Below are 19,426 nucleotides of genomic sequence, written 5' to 3'. Positions count from 1 at the left end.
ACGTCACCTCTCCTAGCTTTTAATGGGAATGTTATCTACCTCCCAAGATTACTGGGCAGCTGAGAATAATGGCCCAAGTAAAGTATTTAGCTGGCTGGCTGCCATTCGGAAGGACTTAAATGTTGTTGGTCCCTTTCTCCTGTGGCACGTTTGCTCTTCCTCTTCTTCTAAGTTTTTATTAATTTATTTAAGTAATCTGTATACCCAATATGGAGCTTGAGCTCATGACCCCAAGATGAAGGCTGCACACACTTCTGACTGAACTAGCCAGGCACCTGGCCTGTTTGTTCTTCTAATTTTAGGATCAACTTAATGAAACATCTCTAGCATGTTAGTAAGTATGAGAGAGAGTAAACCATTTTGTATAATGCTCCAAGACAGAAATCTGGCATGTGTATATGCAGACATTAAACCCCACAACGTGAAATACACTCACCAACATCAGGAACTACAGATCAAAGTATTATTTCAACCTCATTTAATACTTTGCAAAAGGAAAGCATAGTCACTGGTTTCTCTGGGCTTCAGTGTCTGTCTCTGACAACAGTCTGAGATTCAAGAGAGCTGGGTTTGGAGACTGACTGCCCTGTCTTACTGGCAACAGAACTTGGGCCCCTGAATTCTGTATCTAGAGAATATTCTTATGAATATCAGTGTCTTCTCTGGCCTAAATTCTTTCTGTCTCAGCCTAAAACTCACTCATTTAAAGAATTTAAACATCAAACTGCTTGGGGGGCCTGGATGGCTCAGTCAGTTAAGTGTCTGCCTTCAGCTCAGGTTATGATCCTGGAGTCCTGGGATCAAGCCCCGAGTCAAGCCCTGTGACAGGCTCTGTGCTCAGTGGGAGCCTGCTTCTCCCTCTCCCTCTGCCCCTGCTCATGCTCACTCGCCCTCTCTCAAATAAATTAAAAACAAACAACCAAACAAACAAACAAAGAACACCAAACTTTCAACTGCTGACATGCCACTCCTTATGGAAGGAAGTGGGAGAAGAACTTGCAAGGTCGTATTAGAAGCTGCAGGATGCAGGGGCATAAACAGCCATCATCACCGTCATGGGTCAGCAATAAGCTACTGATTTTTTCTCTCTTCCTCCTTTCCCACCATCTACTTATTCTGACATGATGAAACTCCTTCTGGTTAAGCCTACCCTTATGGATGTTATAGTAAAGTTGGAAGAATGGAATAAAATAATTCTTCTGTGCCAGGACCTATGTGGGAGAGTTGAGTGACCCCTGAATTCCCAGATGAAGTCCAGGCTAGTCAGCTCTGTGACACAATGCCACACACTTGGTTTGGTTACCAAGTGCTATTTTTAAGGGACTCATAAAGTGCTAAGTAATAAATGATAACCAAGATTTGTTTGCTGGAGTCCAAAGCAGCTCAAGCCACAGATGACGCCATCTCTACGAAGTACAGAGGACAAGCAGAAGGAAGAGGGGGTGTGTCACTACTGTTCATGGAATCACCTTTCTAAACTGTCTCAAATGACTGCTGTTTACTCATCACCATGCTTCCTGGAGGAGTCTAGTCCCACTGGCACTTCAAATCCAATGTTTAGTTACCCTTGAATCTGAAACCCTATGGCAACTCAGAGCTAACCTTACCTAATGGGAGCAAGTTCTGCTGGGTAATGATAAAGATAGACTCTCACTTTAATACACTTCAGAATCCATAATAATAATCCATATTGTTGTACTATCTAGAATAGGCTACAGTCTTCATGTATTTTGATTTTAACCTGGTTTTTGTTCAAAGGTCATTCTTTTCCTCATTTTTCTAACAGGGCTGAGACCATTTTAGTCTGTGGAATGAATAATCACTCTCCAACAAAAGCACTCTTAACTGGTTTATCACCTCCCAATAGTTTCCCTTCGTCTTTAAAATATAATTACCCTACGGTCAACTCTACACAAGAATACTTCAATTAACAAGTATACCATATAGTAAATATTGAAGTAATACTTTTATTATGTATGGCTATATGTATCATCAGACCTAAGGGAAACTGCCTATAGGGGTTTTGTGTTTGTTTACTTCATTATAATCACATAAAGAGCACTGTGACCAGGACCCATTCATCAAATTATGGACACAGTCTTTTTCACTAGAATTTGACACCATAATGACATCTCTTATAATGGGATTTGGACTAGAAAAAGCTGGAAAATTACCAAGTATCTAGTTAAAATGGACTAAAAGAGAAATGACCTTGGTTGCATGCTAATTAAACCCGGCACAAAGCTCTACATGTACGCAACCATATTGCAGTCCATATGCGCAACCATATTTGATCCTCCCCAAATCACAAGGCAAATATAAGACCTATTTTATGGATGCAGAAGCTGAGGGTCACAATGCTAGAGAGTGGGAGCGCTAAGAGTTTACTTGGATTAATAAAACCCCTTCTTCTATACTGGCCTATAAAGCTTGGGGAAGGCAGTGAAGGCAACAGATAATCAGAAGCAGGCAACAGAGAAATGAGACCACTGACGTAACATAATCAAGCAGACACAGAGAGAACATTACACACTTAACACGGTGACAACACAGAGCCTTACCTGGCTTCCACTCCAGGCCTCGTGGGAGGCTTTCCTGGTGGTGGCCGAGGCAAGAACTGAGCTGAAGTTGCACTACTGACTTGATCTGTGTTGACCCATGAAACTGGCCTTGGGATTTTGCTCTTTCTGGACTGGGAGATGATGGGTGACAGAAAGCTGTCTTCGGCTGATCTGCTCAGGTGCGAGTCTATAGCCAGTCTTGAAAAGGGAGCAAAGACCTCCTCCTCAGAAAAGGAGGTGGGAACAGTGGCTAGTCTCTCCTCCAGCAATTTATCAGAGGCACTTGAGAGATCCCCAAGGAAAGACTTGAGTTGCCTTTTTTCCACCAGAAGCCTGACGAGGTCTGGCTGATAAGCTTTCTTTTGGAGGAGCTTTTCTTTTGCGGAGACTGCAGAGGATGATTCAAAAGTTGAGTCTATCTCTTGGGCTAAAACAGGGATTCGGCTGTGTCTAGTTACAAAGGATGACCTGATCACATCCTTCCGGGATGGGGGACAATGTTCGCTCTCGGAAACACAATGAAACAGTTCCCCATTTCTAGGGGCCATTTTCTCTCTCTTACCCTCTTGGTGCAAAAATGTAGACAGGTCTCCCTGCTGACCTGGCAAGTCTGCACTCCTGACATCATCATCCTTAGATGGCTTACCTTTTTGCACTGCTGCCACCTGACCTATCTGTCCTTCAACATGTGGGTCAATGACTCGTGAAGAAACTTCTGAAGTTTCAACCTCCAAAAGCTTCATTATCTCATGATTTTTGTCTTGATTTGGCACTACACTAAAAGTGTGTGTCTTTGCCACATCAAGAGGTTCAGTGGTAGCTGAGTGATCTCTTTCCACAGTTACCAAGTCTCCTGGAAGGGAGGCGATCTCAATATAATGCTGCCTTTTACTTAACTTCTCATCTTCATTATCTGACCCTAGAAGATTGCTTTTCTCTTCAGTTTCCCTAGGGAGACTCTCAAGTTCTCTCAAAGCCAGTCTGTTATGGTCAGGATGGTCTTTTGGTCCTAGATCTTGAGATTTGTTACACTCTCTAATATTGGCTAACAAGTCATGACCAGTATGATCTATCTGCAGCCCCAAGTCTGTTCTGCTTCCTCCACTAGGAAGTTCACCTTCTGTTACAACCAGGCCAGAGAAGTTCTCCTTTGGAGAATAAAGTTCTGCAGTGGGTTCCACAGGCTGAAGGTCCTTCTTCTCTTGCTGTTGACCATAGTGAAAGCTTCCTGAAGTTGACTGTGTGGATGCCACAGAGGGTCTAGGAATTGTTATCTGGAGAGACAGGAGAAAAAGTGTTATGCAATAATGTGGAATATAATGAAGATGCCTGATTTGAAATTTCACATGTCAAATTCTAATTTGTAAGAGGAACACACATATTAACCAGGTCTGCCCAACTCATATTTAAAATGAACAGCTCCAAATCAAAGTACATGATGCTCAAGCTCTCCCACCCAGGAGCTGTATAAAACAGTCTCCCTCCAGGCTCATCCCTGCCCCTTCTTTAGCCTGCTCTGTGCTCTACAACACTGACTTCTCCAGACTGCACAACCCAGGCTCCCTTGCCTTCTGATTTCTGGCTGGGTTTGCTCAATGGGCAGCACCAACAGAGCATCAGAGTTGGAGAAGAGAAAGGTCTGGGTATTATTAATATTTTCAAAGAGGTTTATTTATTTATTTATGAGAGAGAGAGAGAGAAAGAGAGGAGGAGGAGGGAGGGAGGACGAGCAGACTCTGTGATGAGTGGGGGAACCCCAACATGGGGTTCAATCCCAGGACCCTGAGATCATGACCTGAGCTGAAATAAAGAGTCACACGCTCAACCAACTGTGCCATCCAGCGCCCCCAGGTCTGGGTATTAATTCTCTCTGCATCCTGCCCAAGGGACAGCAGCTTTGGTAGTGGCTACAGTCTACCACTTCTGACCACAGCTGCTATGGTATGGCCCCTCTCCTAGCTTTTATTCCCTCTTCCTCCTCCCACAGGACTCAAGATAGAAATGGCTCCCTCCACTGATGCTTCTGTTAGTTCTTTTAACTCTTCCCACCCATCTGTAAAAAGCTCTTCTCAGTAAATTCTCTCCAAGTCCCCTTGAGTGTGCCAGCTATTTTCTACCAGAAACCAGATACAGGATTACAGGGGGAAAAAATTACTGGCAAACTATTGTACATTTAAAAATTCCAGATTTACATGCATTTTGTTTCCCATAACTCCTATCAATCAATGTGAGGAATATACAAGCAAAGCCATATAAAGAAAGACGTTTCCTAATGTTTCATTATCTTCTTTAATTTTTTTTAATTTTTAAAAAAGATTTTATTTATTTATTTGATAGACAGAGATCACAAGCAGGCAAAGAGGCAGGCAGAGAGAGAGGAGGAAGCAGGCTCCCTGCTGAGCAGAGAGCCCGATGCGGGGCTCGATCCCAGGACCCTGGGACCATGACCTGAGCTGAAAGCAGAGGCTTTAACCCACTGAGCCACCCAGGCACCCCCTTCTTTAATTTTTTTAAGGTCAAGCCTATGATACATTAAATTCTACCATCCTTCCACTGAGGTCATTTAACTCTATGTGAAGTAAGCCAAGCAGAGAAAGACAATTATCATATGGTTTCACTCATATGTGGAACATAAGGAATAGCACGGAGGACCATAGGGGAAGGGAGGAAAAGCCAAAGAAGGAGAAATCAGAGAGGACGAACCGAGAGAGACTATGGACCCCAAGAAACAATCTGGGGGTTTCAGAGGGGAGGGGGTGGAGAGGTGGGGTAACAGGGTGATGGGTATTAAGGAGCACATGTGCTATGATGAGCACTGGGTGTTATACTTAACTAATGGATCACCGAATACTACATCAAGAACTATGTACTATACAGTGGCTAACTGAACATAATAAAAAAAAAAGAGAGAGAGAAAGAGAGACAGAGATTCAATATCTAATAAGAATGACCCAGGGGCACCTGGGTGGCTCAGTGGGTTAAAGCCTCTCCCTTTGGCTCAGGTCATTATCTCAGGGTCCTGGGATCAAGCCCTGCATCAGGCTCTCTGCTCCACGGGGAGCCTGCTTCCGCCTCTCTCTCTGCCTGCCTCTCTGCCTACTTGTAATCTCTCCCTCTGTCAAATAAATAAATAAAATATTAAAAAAAAAAAAGAATGTCCTACCTTAAGACTCCTAAAGTTTCTACATTTTCACATTTGTTAAAAGTAACATGTAAGAGGCCACCTGGGTGGCTCAGTTGGTTAAGCGACTGCCTTCAGCTTGGGTCATGATCCTGGAGTTATAAGGATCGAATCTCGCATCAACCTCCCTGCTCAGCAAGGAGTCTGCTTCTCCCTCTGACCCTCCCCCTCACATGCTCTCTCTCTTTCTTGCTCTCAAATAAATAAATAAATAAATAAATAAAATCTTTGAAAGGAAAAAAAAAGTAATGTGTAAGAAAACAAAAGTGATACATAAGGAGTCAGCAAATATCAACCAGATAAACTGGTATGGAAAAAAAGCCTGTTTGAGGAAGGAAATAAGCCAAATTGTTTCATGAAGCCAATTTAGTTCTAGGAAAACTATGGGAATTGGTCTGAATTCAAAGCAAAATGAATTTGGAACTGTTGTGGAAGATTATGCTTAGACCCCACCTTAGTCTACAGACATCAAGAAATCGGTGTTGTTCCAGAGTCAGAGGTATTGTCTGGATCTGTTTCTCTGTGTGTCAGGAATACAGTTAGGTTTACCAACATGTAAAGCTTATCCTAAGCCCAGCCCAGGAGAAAACACCTAACTCATGTCCTGAAATAGCTCCTGGCAGTATCCTGAGGATGTCAGGTTAATTGAATAAAGACAGGCTGTTTGGGTTCAGATGTGAATTCTTACAATAAGCCCAGACCTATAGTGACCTTCAGGAAAAGGGAGTAAGTTCCAGCGGTGCTGGTGCCCTTCAGGAAGTCACCTCACACCTCTATATCTTTCATTATTCTAAAATATATTCAGACAGATGTCAATTTCCTAGTATATTTTAAAAATCATATTGAAACCCAACATGTATAGTTACTTACTATTCAAAATGTAATTTTTAAGACCTAAGAGTGATGGTGATAAGAAAATCAGGTACGAAGTTATAAAATGCCAAATAACAAGGGAGATGACTCGACCTACATTGAAAATACACCAAAAGTCACTTCATTATTATATGTAATTCTAAAATACCAGCTAAAATAAACTCAGCAGTGTTTACACAAGTAACAGTTTACTGCTCTTTTAAGATTGGAGCTAGGGAATCATGCACTTCTGAGTTTAACTCATCTTAGATTCAGGATATAAAAGGATGTGTGTGTGGGCACCTGGGTGGCTCAGTGGGTTAAGCCTCTGTCTTTGGCTTTGATCATGGTCTCAGTGTCCTGGGATTGAGCCCCACATCAGGCTCTCTGCTCAGCAGAGAGCCTGCTTCCCCCCCATCCCCTCTGCCTGCCTCTCTGCCTACTTGTGATCTCTCTCTCTCTCTGTCAAATAAATAAATAAATAATCTTTTTTTAAAAAAGGGTGTGTGTGTGTGTGTGTGTGTGTGGTATGACAAAAGGAGTGACAATCTTTTAAAAATTTTTTTTAGATTTTATTTATTTTTTTGTCACAGAGAGAGCACAAGTAGGCAGAGAGGCAGGCAGAGGCAGAGAGACAGGCTCCCCACTGAGCAAGGAGCCTGAATTAGGACTCGATCCCAGGACCCCAGGATCACGACTTGAGCCGAAGGCAGCTGCTTAACTGACCAAGCCACCCAGGCATCCCAAAGGAGTGACAATCTTGTGCACAGAAAAGATACTCTGCCTGAATTTTTCTTGAAAAAAGATTTTGAGCAATTATGATGAACTGCATAAAATACTCTTCATATAATATTTCTGTAGCACCTTAAGTTTCTAAAATATTCCTAAAACCATTTTTACTAATTCCATTTCATATCTGCCCTACATTTCAATTGGGTGCTATTTTTTACACAAATTTCACAAATGAGAAAAAAAAGGTTCAAAAAAGTCAAGGATAGGACTGAAGGTTTTTGAAATTCATGCATATTATACATAGCCCACCAAATGCACTATACTCAAATGAAGTCTAGAAATGTCTGCAAAAATATTATCTGACAAGATAAAAGGAGAAAAACCAAAGAACAACAGCTAAATGCAGAAAAAGGAAGACCAATTCTAAGTATAGCTGAAAATAACTTCCTTTTTTAAAATCTTTAAAAATTTATTTATTTATTTATTAAAGATTTTATTTATTTATTTGACAAAGAGAGAGACAGCAAGAGAGGGAACACAAGTAGGGGGAAGTGGGAGAGGGAGAAGCAGGCTTCCCATTCAGCAGGGTGGCTGATGAGGGGCTTGATTCCAAGACCCCGGGATCATGACCTGAGCCGAAGGCAGACGCTTAATGACTGAGCCACCCAGGCGCCCCTGAAAATAACTTCCCATGCTGGGACACTTTACAATTGGACTAAATCAATGATCCGCCAGTAAGCCATATGCATTTTTTATATCTTTAATTTCTATAATTTACAAACATCTCATTAAGGCATGAATTCACTCAAATCCTTTCTTCTATTCTCTAACTGTATAAGGTAACACCTTTTTACAAAACTAGAAAATGACTTTGGTATTTTCCATTTCTTTAATATTAGTTTTACTAATGCCTACTACTCAGTTTGACTAACATCAGTCTCATTACTGTTTAGTTCAGATAAAGTAGTCTCATTATTTATCATTATCCCATGTTTATGACTGGCCAGATAGCAAGAGACAATAAACTGCAAACTAGTTATTATGTACGTTTAACTTATAAATACCCTTTTAACTTTCATCTCATTCAAGGGCTGTAATGTTAGTAAGATAATAAAAACTCTGGGAGTTCAACATTGATACCAAACAGCCTCTCTTCCAAATAAAAGGTATGTGATTTATGAAATATCTAGATCTCAGGAGCCTGGGTGGCTCAGTGGGTTAAAGCCTCTGCCTTCAGCTCAGGTCATGATCCCAGGGTCCTGGGATGGAGCCCCGCATTGGGCTCTCTGCTCAGCAGGGAGCCTGCTTCCCTCCTCTCTCTGCCTGCCTTCTCTGCCTACTTGTGATCTCTGTCAAATAAATAAATTAAAAAAAAAGAATCTTAAAAAAAAAGAAATATCTAGATCTCAAAAAATAAAAAAGAAATCTTAAAAAAAAAGAAATATCTAGATCTCATTTTGTTTTTTTGACAAATACTTTATGAGATATAGTAGTAGAATAATTTAGTGGTTCCTACTGTTGCCAAGAATAACAGTTATATGAACACATTCCTGGTCTATTAAAAAAACGTAAATTATTCATTTATTTATTTATTTATTTATTTATTTATTTATTTAGAGAACATGAAAGGGGAGAAGCAGACACCCCACAGAGGTGGGACCCTGATGCGGGACCTGATCCCGGAATTCCAGGATCATGACCCCAGTCGAAGGCAGTGGTTTAACCAAATGAGCCACCCAGACACCCCAAAAAACCTTAAATTTTAAACATTTACATTTCTTTAAGCCATTCAAAGACTTCTCTTGTTTAAAGCATCTTTGTGTGATACTTTATACAACTATGGAAAATTATGAATAAAACTAAAATACTAGTATTGAACTATGTTTTTAATGTATCGAGTTTTTATTTCTAGAGAGTGCACAGCAATGATAACATTTGAATGACAAGAGCCCCTACATGCTAAGAGAATATCCCACTCTCTTACTCTTAACCCCTATTGCTTACTCTGACCACATTTATGCTGGCACTCTTGTTGAAGATGTTGCTGTAGTGTGACTTGGCTTATGGATGGGGAGCTGGCAGGAGGAGAAATGGAACAGGCAGCAGTCTGCTACACAGGTGGAGAAAAGTGAAAACCTGAGCCTCAAGACCTAATTAAACAAAAAGAAGAAGCTGCTTTTTCTCTTTCCTGTTATCCCACTCCTCAGAGACAGTCCTTCATCGTCAATAGTAACAATGTATTTAGTGGGATTGGAAACTCTAAGAATTTTGTGGGATGCTAAAAATCATAAGCAAGCCATAACTCACACCCAAAGATTAGAAGTCACAGGAAAGACAGACTAAAATAAAAATATTTTTGGCTGGCCAGTGATTACACATCACATATACAGCTACAGGATTCACAGTCTGTTTTCAAGCCCCTTCACATGCAATACTGGAAGACACTTCAGGTTTGAATCTTGTTCAACTATTCCCAACTTCCATAATCTACAGATTTCTATCATAAGATCTCTAACACTTAAGACTGTTTCCCTTTACTAGCCTGAAGATTCTTGAAAGCAGCGAGGAGATTCATGGGCTTTGAATCCTTCGATGTCTAGTGCAGTACTTGATACATAGTAAAGGCCTGATAACTAATGAACATGAGATTAGACTGCATCACTGGATGCCTGGGTCCTTTCCATGGAGCCTCTCCCAAGGGACAGTCCAGTCTGTTTCTTGAACACTTCACAAAAGGGCTTCCTCTACTTCCCAAATCAAGCCATCCAATTTCTGGTCTTTTCTGTTCATAGACTGAATTACACTGTCACAGATCATTTCAGAGGTGTAATCGCATACAAACAAAACTTTTCTATCATTACAGTGACCAAATTTTCCAGATCAAAAATAGGTATCCGTGGTCAGACAGAGGACATGTGGCCACTCCCCAGTCAAGGTACATGCAGTCGATACAGATTTCTCCTACAAAATCCATTTCAAGTTATTCCAGAAAGTCTTTACCTTTTCACATGACTAAACTATACTATTAATACATTACATGGATCATTCCTTTCTTCAGTGGAGGCTCTGAGTAGTCCCTCTAGTTTATACAAGGGCTCCAAACAGTCAGTGGAACCCATTTCGCTGGGAAAACCACATGAAACTACTATTTCAAATGAGTCGTACCATTAAAATGTCTCTCAAGTTCTCACTGCAATTTTCACAGTTCAATCCCTCATCATATTTGCTTGAATTAATGCCAAAGCCTCACTGGCTGCTGCCCCAGCCCAGTTCCCCCACTTGGCTCTCAAATAGCATGTTATTCCTCGCCCTCAATCCTGGCAGTTTCTTGTCCCACAGCCCACACAGTTCAGCAGAGCAGGTGAATCCCCGTTATCACCTTACCTTCTGTAGCTCTTCTTCAGCCTTTTTCCTTTGTCCTAAGAAAAGGGCACTTATATTCTAGACCATTCATTTAAACTCTGAACTCTGATGCTTTAAGCCTCTATGTTTCTGTACGTACTGTGTTCTTTGCCTGATAACCCTGCATCTCTTTCCAGCAAACTAATTCATCTTTCAGAGCCCTCTTACTTTTGAAGTGCACCTTAATCTTTTTTTTTTTTTTAAGATTTTATTTATTTATTTAACAGAGACAGACAGTTCAGAGAGGGAATACAAGCAGGGGAAGTGGAGAGGGAGAAGCAGGCTTCCCGCCAAGCAGGGAGCCCGATGTGGGGCTTGATCCCAGGACCCTGGGATCAAGACCGGAGCCGAAGGCAGACGCTTAACCATCTGAGCCACCCAGGCGCCCGAAGTGCACCTTAATCTTCCCAGGAAAAGATTTTTAGTTTTTATTTCCCCTTCAATTATGAAGGTAGTATATTTTCAAAATTTCAGTTTTCATGGTAAAAAAAAAAAGTTTTGATAATAAAACCCCCCCGATATCGCACTCCTTACTCCTAGGCATGTCCACCTGTGTCCTCGTTTGTGTACACAGATCCACTAGAATCACTTCATGCACTTTAAGGTAACTGTTAGACATAGGTCTTTGGTGCCAACTGATTATCCCTGGGGTAGAGGAAGGCCTAGAACGTAGGAGACAACCAATAGAACTGAAGGAATGAAAAGAAGAGGACTAAGGCAATGCAATCACTGCTGATCTGATTTTCGTAGAACTGGGATTGGTACTGCTGTAAGTCAGTCAGAGGAATCCTCTTAATAGATGTTGACTACCAGACAGATCACACACACACAAAAAATTACATGACTCCCTTTCTCTCTGTCCTGTTCCCACTGTGTACATTATTGTACACCCCCTTTCTTCTTCTCAATGTCTAAGAAATAAGTCAATGAGAAAATTCCTTCAGGATGTTGATAATCCCCTGGTGTGGGAACATAACAGAGACTACTCCAGTAGCCATCTGCCTCTTTATAGATGATCTCACTGTCCTATGGTTTTGTGTCATCAGTGCAAAAAAGGACAATATTCCCTCTGCTTTCTACACAGAGTTGTTGTTAGGATCAAATATGAATGTATTCTATGAAATATAAACATAAGATTAATATGGCAGCCAGTCTCTCTGATGGCTCCAATGACCTCTGCCTCCTGGTATTCATACCCTTGTCTAGTCCCTTCCACACTGTAACAGAGTTGGTCCACATGACCAACAGACCCACGAAGTGCTGGTGTGCCCCTTCTGAGATAAAGTTATAAAAGAAACTATGGCTTCCATCATGGTGGAGTCTGATTCAATCTACCACCCCATCTCTTCCCCTATCTCTGCCTCCTTCTCTCCTCAGTCTGTGCAAAAGCCAGCTGCCATGACAAGAATGGAGAGGAAGTGAAGCCTCTGGCCAATAACCACAGAGTGTGCCTGGAAGGGGATCTTCCCATCCCAGATGAACCTTACAATTTCAACTCTAGGTGAACTCAAGGTGACAGCTTGACAGCAACCTCATGAATGACCCTAAGCCAGAACCATCTGAGTCATTCTTGCATTCTTAACTCTGAGAAACAGGGTGAAATAACTGTACTGTTTAAAGCTGCTAAGTTTGGGGTAATTTGTTACACAGCAACAGGTAATATTGGTGGTGTTATTATTGCCCAGTCACATTTACACAGCTTCCAAAGGTAACATTAAAATGAAACAGTGGCTTTCTAAATGACAATCTAGAACCAAGAGACCATGTGGTACAATCTGCCTTGATACCCGGTAAGAAAGAGGTCTTCCACTTCTACATTACTTTTCAAATTCAACCTTCTCCCTACCAACAGTGATTACTCAAGGTCACATAAAACTGGTCATATTCTTCCCTACAGCTCCTGCCATTCTGGACCAGTTGTTAGACCTCTTTTGAAAGCAGTTCATTTTTCCTTCTCTATCCTTGTTCACTTTTGCTCTCTTAATTTTGTCTCTGCATTTTCTAATCAAAACATAATTTAATATTTGTCCTGTAAGCCAAAGGTTGGTCTTATTTGCTTCCTGTAAATCTGTGTTGCTTAGCATCTTTTTAGAAATGACTAACAGTGGGTCAATTTCAATACTGTTTACCCAAGGAAAAACACTTAATTTCCAGTGAGCCCCAAAACAATTTCTTCCAAATCTAGCAAATTTATCCATCTTTCAGGATATATTATCTAAAAAGTTTACACATGCTATTTGATAATCAGTGGTTTCATGTGTAGGGATAAGGGAAGACCTAACAAAGGCTCATGAATCTGTACTAAGACACAAAGAGAACTAGAGGGTGCTAAAATTCATCGGTTAGTTTATTATGCCAACTATGACTATAATACAGATAAACTTTTGCCTTGCCCATTTTTATAGCTCTTACATATTTTGACATCAATATACTTTCCCTTCATAAAAGAAAAACAACCCTGAGTGAAAAAGATACAAACTAACAAAGTGTTTTCCATCAGAATATGTCTTAATTTAAAATATTCAAATAGCCCAGTAATATGGTTTAGCATATCATCCAAGCTAGAACATATATTCAGAGTTGTAAAAGATAGGGAAAGATTAATTGGCTGTACTCCCTATTTAATGTGTCTGTAGTAAAACAGGGAAATAACAATGTCTGTTTTGCAAAAGTTAACTCTGAATTTAGGTCTCAAGAAGAGAATCAAGATAAATATATTTTTAATCCCTGCCCAAGTGAAGGAAATGGTAGGTTTATTACCTTACACATAAATATACAAATGATGTAGGTGTTATTTCTTTAGAGACCTTCAGTTAAGAGAGATGATTTTTTTGTTTTTGTTTGTTTGTTTTAAGGATTTCATTTATTTATTTGAGAGACAGAGACCACAAGTAGGCAGAGAGAGAGGGGGAAGCAGGGTGCCTGCCAAGCAGAGAGCCCGATGCGGGGCTCGATCCCAGGACCCTGGAATCATGACCTGAGCCGAAGGCAGAGGCTTTAACCCACCAAACCACCCAGGCGCCCCGAAAGATTTTTATTTATTTTATTTATTTTTATTTAGAACTAGACGGTATTATGCTGAGCATAAAAAGTCAATCAGAGAAAGACAATTATCATATGATCTCTCTGATAAGAGGAATTTGAGAGTCAGGGCAAGGGGCTTGTGGGGTAAGGAAGGAAAAAATGAAACAAAATGGGATCAGGAGGGAGACAAACCATAAGAGACTCTTAATTTCACAAAACAAACTGAGGGTTGCTGGAGGGAGTGTGGGTATGGAGAGGGTGGTTGGGTTATGTACATTGGAGAGGGTGGTTGGGTTATGTGAAGTGTGTAATTCATAGACAATTCATAGACCTGTACCCCTGGGGCAAATAATACATTACATGTTAATAAAAATAATTAATTAAAAATGCTTTTATTTAAAGATACCTGAAAATAAGGTTGAACTTATAATATCAAATATATGAATACAAGTCTTTCAATAACTTGACAGAGAAAATGCTGCAGGCAGCGTAATAGAACCATGAGAACAATCTTTGTGGATAAAATACTACTTGTGGGAAAAGGCAAAAAATATTAGAAGCGGAGCCAAGGCTGCAGAACGCTTCTTTGCAGGGAACGCAAAGTTGGAAAAATGCTTGAGTGGCAGTGAATGCACAGTAGGACAGAGTCAGAGAAAAGAAGAACTGAATGTGGGAAGATGGAAAGAAAGAATGAAATAGGAAAGAGAAAAGATGGGAAGAAAGAGTGTTAAGGGGAGGGGAGGGAGGTGGCTGGACCTGCCTCTAGTCCATAGGTTACTGTGTACAATTTGAAAAAGAATGCTCCTCAAAGAGGAAACAGAGCCACACAAAGATGCACAGTTTGGTTAACAACATTGGGGCCAGATTTCAGTCCCTACTTCCTCCCTTGGCTAAGCCTCTTTATTCAGTGAACAACCTGTATAACTGTACAAAACAGTCCTGGGAAAGAAGGAAAGACCAACCCTGATGAAGAATGAGGCAGGCATTTATTTTCCTATGCTGAAGTACAGATGATTTCCTACAGAGCTATACACAAAATCAAATTATGTCATCTTTTCTCACCATTTCACACCTGCATTTGGAATTGTGTTCTAAGAAGAAACATTTAAGCTTGGGGAACAATGCTCTTTCTGGTGAGCTGGAAGACATGGCTGCTACATGATTAGGGAATTTAAGGAAGTCTGGTACTTCTTCCCATGTAAGGACACATGTACCTGCCCTCGGGCTGGTGCCAAAGATCTGTGTACACAGTTCCTTACTGCCTGCATATTTGGCTTTGCCGGGGCTCCTGCAGCTCACAGTCCTAGGGGCATCGTTGCTCACTGATAATAAAAGGCTAACAAGTGTCTCCAGCTGAATGTCCAAACCGAGAGTAAAGAGTACAGTTTCTTCAAAATGCTCCTTTGCAGAAGACATTTATCAACACCTGCTCTCAGCTACTTGTTAAAATTCAGACTCCTGGGCTCACTCTATCTCAGACCTATTGAAGCAGAAGTTCTGGAAGAGAGGCCAGAACTCTGTGTTTTAAACAATGGGCATCAAAGCTGGAAAAACTATTTAAGAGGAATGTAAAATATGACAAATTTCTGTGTGGAGATTACAAAAAAAAAAAAAAAATAAGCAACAAAGAGAATCAGGCCTAGCCTATGAAGTACAAACCACATATGCCTTCCTCAGCAGATTTGTTAAGATTCAAAATCTCTAGAATTACAAATTCTTAAAGTCACAGACAAACACATAGATAGTTCCTATGGTCTAATTACAGATGTTATTCTGAAATTAGGTTATAATGACACTTCATGTGTTGAGTTGCTATCCTGACAGAAAAGCTCATTTGTTTTGAGAAATTTCATACTGGATGACTGACTAGAGAAGTTAGTCTAGACATCACTCCCTATCTCCATGTGCCAAACCTAGACATCTGCTGATCAATCTTAGTTGATCAACTATTCATTCTTTTTTTTTTTTGTAGTCTTTTTTTTTTTTCCAATTTATTTATTTTCAGAAAAACAGTATTCATTATTTTTTCACCACACCCAGTGCTCCATGCAAGCCGTGCCCTCTATAATACCCACCACCTGGTACCCCAACCTCCCACCCCCCTGCCACTTCAAACCCCTCAGACTGTGTTCATTCTTTTTTAACAGCACCTTGAGTGGGTAACAGAAAAATAACTGGAACAAATCTCTTACCGCTGTGAGGGGTCCTTCTGCTTGCGCCTCCATGGGACTCGTGGGTGTCACTGCAGCAAACTGGCCGGCAGTTCCCGTCTGGAGTTCCAGCCGATCCGTATACTGTTCCGAGGCAGCGGTGGCAGGGCATTCCCCAGAAAGTGCTAAGACCACACCTGAGGGTTCTTTCTGTAAGTGATTGCTTTCTGCCCAAGGACCCAGTAGGAGCTTCTCATCTTGAGGTGATTCCTCTAGGACTTGAAGGACTTCAGGCTCCTCATCAGAAGGGCTTCCAGTTGTTTTATGACCTAAAGCCTCATTTGTCCTAAAATCCCGAAGGTCCTGCTCCTTGTCCACAATCACCCATTCTTTGGAATCAACCTCCTGCTTGCAGGAGCTCAAGTTAACTGCTATAAATCCATTGCTGGCACCGCCATCTGCCTGTTCAGGGGTGTTGGCAGAGGCAGGCTTTGAAGCATCTGGAAGATATTCCTCATCATAGTGCCAGATGTGGTCAGTACGGGAAACGGCGGGAACACAAGGCTTATGAAGCAGAGAAGGGAGAACAGATTCCTTGCCTGCACTGGAATCTTTCTGCATTTTCTCCAGGCTTAAAAAAACAGAGAGAAGTTACTCAACTGCTCTAGGAAAATATATATTATATAACCTATAAGCTCTATACAGAACTAAGATTCACACACGGAGGAGAGGAAATATATAAAAAAAAAAAGCATAAGGAAAGTTTCACAGGCCGCTAATGTTCTTTTCCATCTGTCCTAACCCAGTTTTGGAAGATGGAACCCATGGGGGAAAGATGGCTCTCCTGCTGCAGGGCAGGGGACAAGCCTAATCAGATTGACTTATGGGATCTCGTTCACCTTTTCTAGCCAATTCAATCACATGGCTCTCTGCTCTCTGTGGGGGGACTGAGGCAGAGCTGAGCCAAGGGGGTTTTGCCTCATCAGAAGCCCTACAAAAGGAAATGAAGAAGCTAGTATAGGAAAGGAAATGGAGAAGCTAGGCAGATGCTTTATGTGTTTTGTCTTCAGAGATGTACATAAATGTAGACTCATTCAGGGGAACTTCAAAGGCAGAACTTTTAAGAAGAGCCACTACGCCTGCTCAAGCAGGCGCAGCCCACGATGTACACGTGGGGCACCCAGTGGTAGGGGGTGCGGATGTGGCGCGGGGGAAGCTTCAAGGTATACTGCCTGTTTAGGTGGCTTAGAAGGCAGTCAACATGGTATATGAACCTCTGCTACCTGAGGGTCAGGCGACAGTGTGACCATTCGGCTGCACTTGCTTCTATGAACCATTCTCTTCTTCGGGGTAGCAGTTTAAGTGATATGTTTCTTCCTTTCCAAGTTTGTAATTAGGTGCTTCAGTTCCTTCAATGGTTTCCTACTCATTCTAGGGTCTGGCCTGAGTTCATTTTCTTAGATTACTTCTGTTTTCTCAACTCATTTCTCAGCTCTTCCCACAGCAGGGACTCTCTTTTTAGTTCCATTCTTTTATTAAACTAATTCTTTACCAAACTAAGCTTTTATCCCTATTGCATTTATATAGTTATTTCTAACATTAGCCATTACTTGAAATGTTTAAGCACTGCCCCAACTCAAATTCATCCTTTTGATCACATCAATGTATAAACAGAAGCTGCTTCTTCTTCTTAAGAGACTTTATTATTATTTAGTTATTTGAGAGAGAGAGAACATGAGAGGGAAGGGCAGGGGGAGAAGCAAGCTCCCCGCTGAGCAGGGAGCCTGATGCAGGACTCGATCCTGGGATTCTAGGATCATGACCTGAGCTGAAGGCAGTTGTTTAACCAACTGAGCCACCCAAGCACCCTATAAACAGAAGCTTCTATTACATAGGTATGAGGCTGAATGACTGCCATGGAAGAAAGAACACACATATATGAAGGACTGTTAAAAATGGAAGCTAGATTAGAATAGGCTGAATTATCTTTGTTCACAGTAACTACCATGTCAATCAAATACGTGGTCTTTCTCACCTAACATCTCATTACCAAAAGCAGCCACCAGTGATGTACATTGAAGGTTGTGTGACTATCACTAGTCACTTGGCTCTTAATATTACTGCAGCCTTCTGTAATTCATAAACATATCCAAATTCTTTTTAAAGTTTCACTTCTGTCTTCTGTTATCAAAATTTGGGGATAATGGGACTTATAAACATGAACTAGAGTTATTACCTATGCAGAGTTCTCCAAAGTTCCACTGTTCCTTCTTTCCAGGAAGAATGATAAACTTACTTGTGTCTATTTTTCCTACAGTACTTATTCATAAAAGGCATTCATTAAAGTGAATTTAATTGCCTGTCCCTTGTGTATAAATTACTTGTTTTCCTCCTTCACATGCTCCCCTCCTTCCTGTATCATGCCTTATCATGAGCTCTCCAACTCTACATTGCATCTTCTCATTCCAATGAAAGACATCTCTTACAAACAAAGCAAAAAGCTCATTTAACTTATGCTGGTGTCATTAAGTTACCAGCTCCCATTGCTCAGCTCCCAAACCCAAAGGCTGTTATAGAACTTGTAACAATTTTATAAGACAATTCACATTAGGAATCACAATGATAATTAAAAACATGGATGGAGATGAGAACTTAATCAAATCAGTACTACAAAAATGTAAAACTTTCTTATTTGAAAGAATAATAGAATTCATAATGATGATGATGATGATAATTATATATCTTAGTAGCTTTAAAAAAAAAAGAAAAATTATTTTATACCAGGTCTCAAGAAACTTGTCCGTATCTGGCTTTGACTCCAGTGTCAGACGTTTTTCCAGCTCAAAGCTGTGGATGGAACGTAACTTCCGCACCAATGGAACATCTCTGTCTGGCTGAGTAATCTCGGAGCGGACACGAATTGGGGAACCAAGGCTTGGAGCATTCAGAATGCCGTTTACTTGACCATGGCTATTCTCTTCCTCGGTAGTAGCCTAGACAAAACATAAAAGAAAACCATGAAAAACATTCAGGTGACTATATGTGTAGCAATCACTGAAGTCTTTCAAAATAATAAATGCAAATGCTTGGGAGGTGTTTTCAGAAATAAGGATATTCTGGATAGCGACATCATTACATACTTGTCTACTAACCCTTCATAACACGAGTTGTCTTAATTTATTCTCAGTTCAGTATTATTCCAGTTTTTTATATTTGGGGTACAAAGATAAACAGTCTAAAAATGTTTACCCACCTTGACTTTTTGTATCCTAATGAAATACTTGCAGGACTCCATTCCACTAAACTAAAAATAAAACCTGGAAAGGACATTTTCTTGGAGACATAAATGGTCTCACAAGAAGTAGGATGGGTCACCAAGCCTGAATGCCCCTTGTTCCCTCTCTAAAAAACAAGTGAAAAACCAAACAAAAACAAGAAAACCTGAAACTAGAACAAAAAAGAACTGGGCAGAGCAGAAGGAGGTTGAACATGACACAGCTCAGAGCAGTGGGGCTGCCTAAGGA

The 19,426-nt window shown here is 40.8% G+C and overlaps 1 protein-coding gene across 5 annotated transcripts in view; it reads right to left on the bottom strand.

The window, feature by feature from the left end:
• TTBK2 (tau tubulin kinase 2) overlaps positions 1–19,426 on the bottom strand; it is a 162,862-nt gene that overhangs the window by 7,970 nt on the left and 135,466 nt on the right. For all 5 annotated transcript variants that reach the window (XM_044231585.1, XM_044231586.1, XM_044231584.1 and 2 more), the window contains 3 exons: positions 18,684–18,895; positions 15,945–16,533; positions 2,562–3,835 (listed from right to left, as the gene is read on the bottom strand). In XM_044231585.1, the coding sequence (XP_044087520.1) occupies positions 2,562–3,835; positions 15,945–16,533; positions 18,684–18,895 (2,075 nt within the window). The remainder of the gene's footprint in view (positions 1–2,561; positions 3,836–15,944; positions 16,534–18,683; positions 18,896–19,426) is intronic.

Source organism: Neovison vison, chromosome 13, assembly GCF_020171115.1.
Source record: "Neovison vison isolate M4711 chromosome 13, ASM_NN_V1, whole genome shotgun sequence".
Classification (NCBI taxonomy): Eukaryota; Metazoa; Chordata; class Mammalia; order Carnivora; family Mustelidae; genus Neogale; species Neogale vison.
Note: the sequence above shows the minus strand (reverse complement) of the source record. Positions and strands in the feature narration are given on the sequence as shown.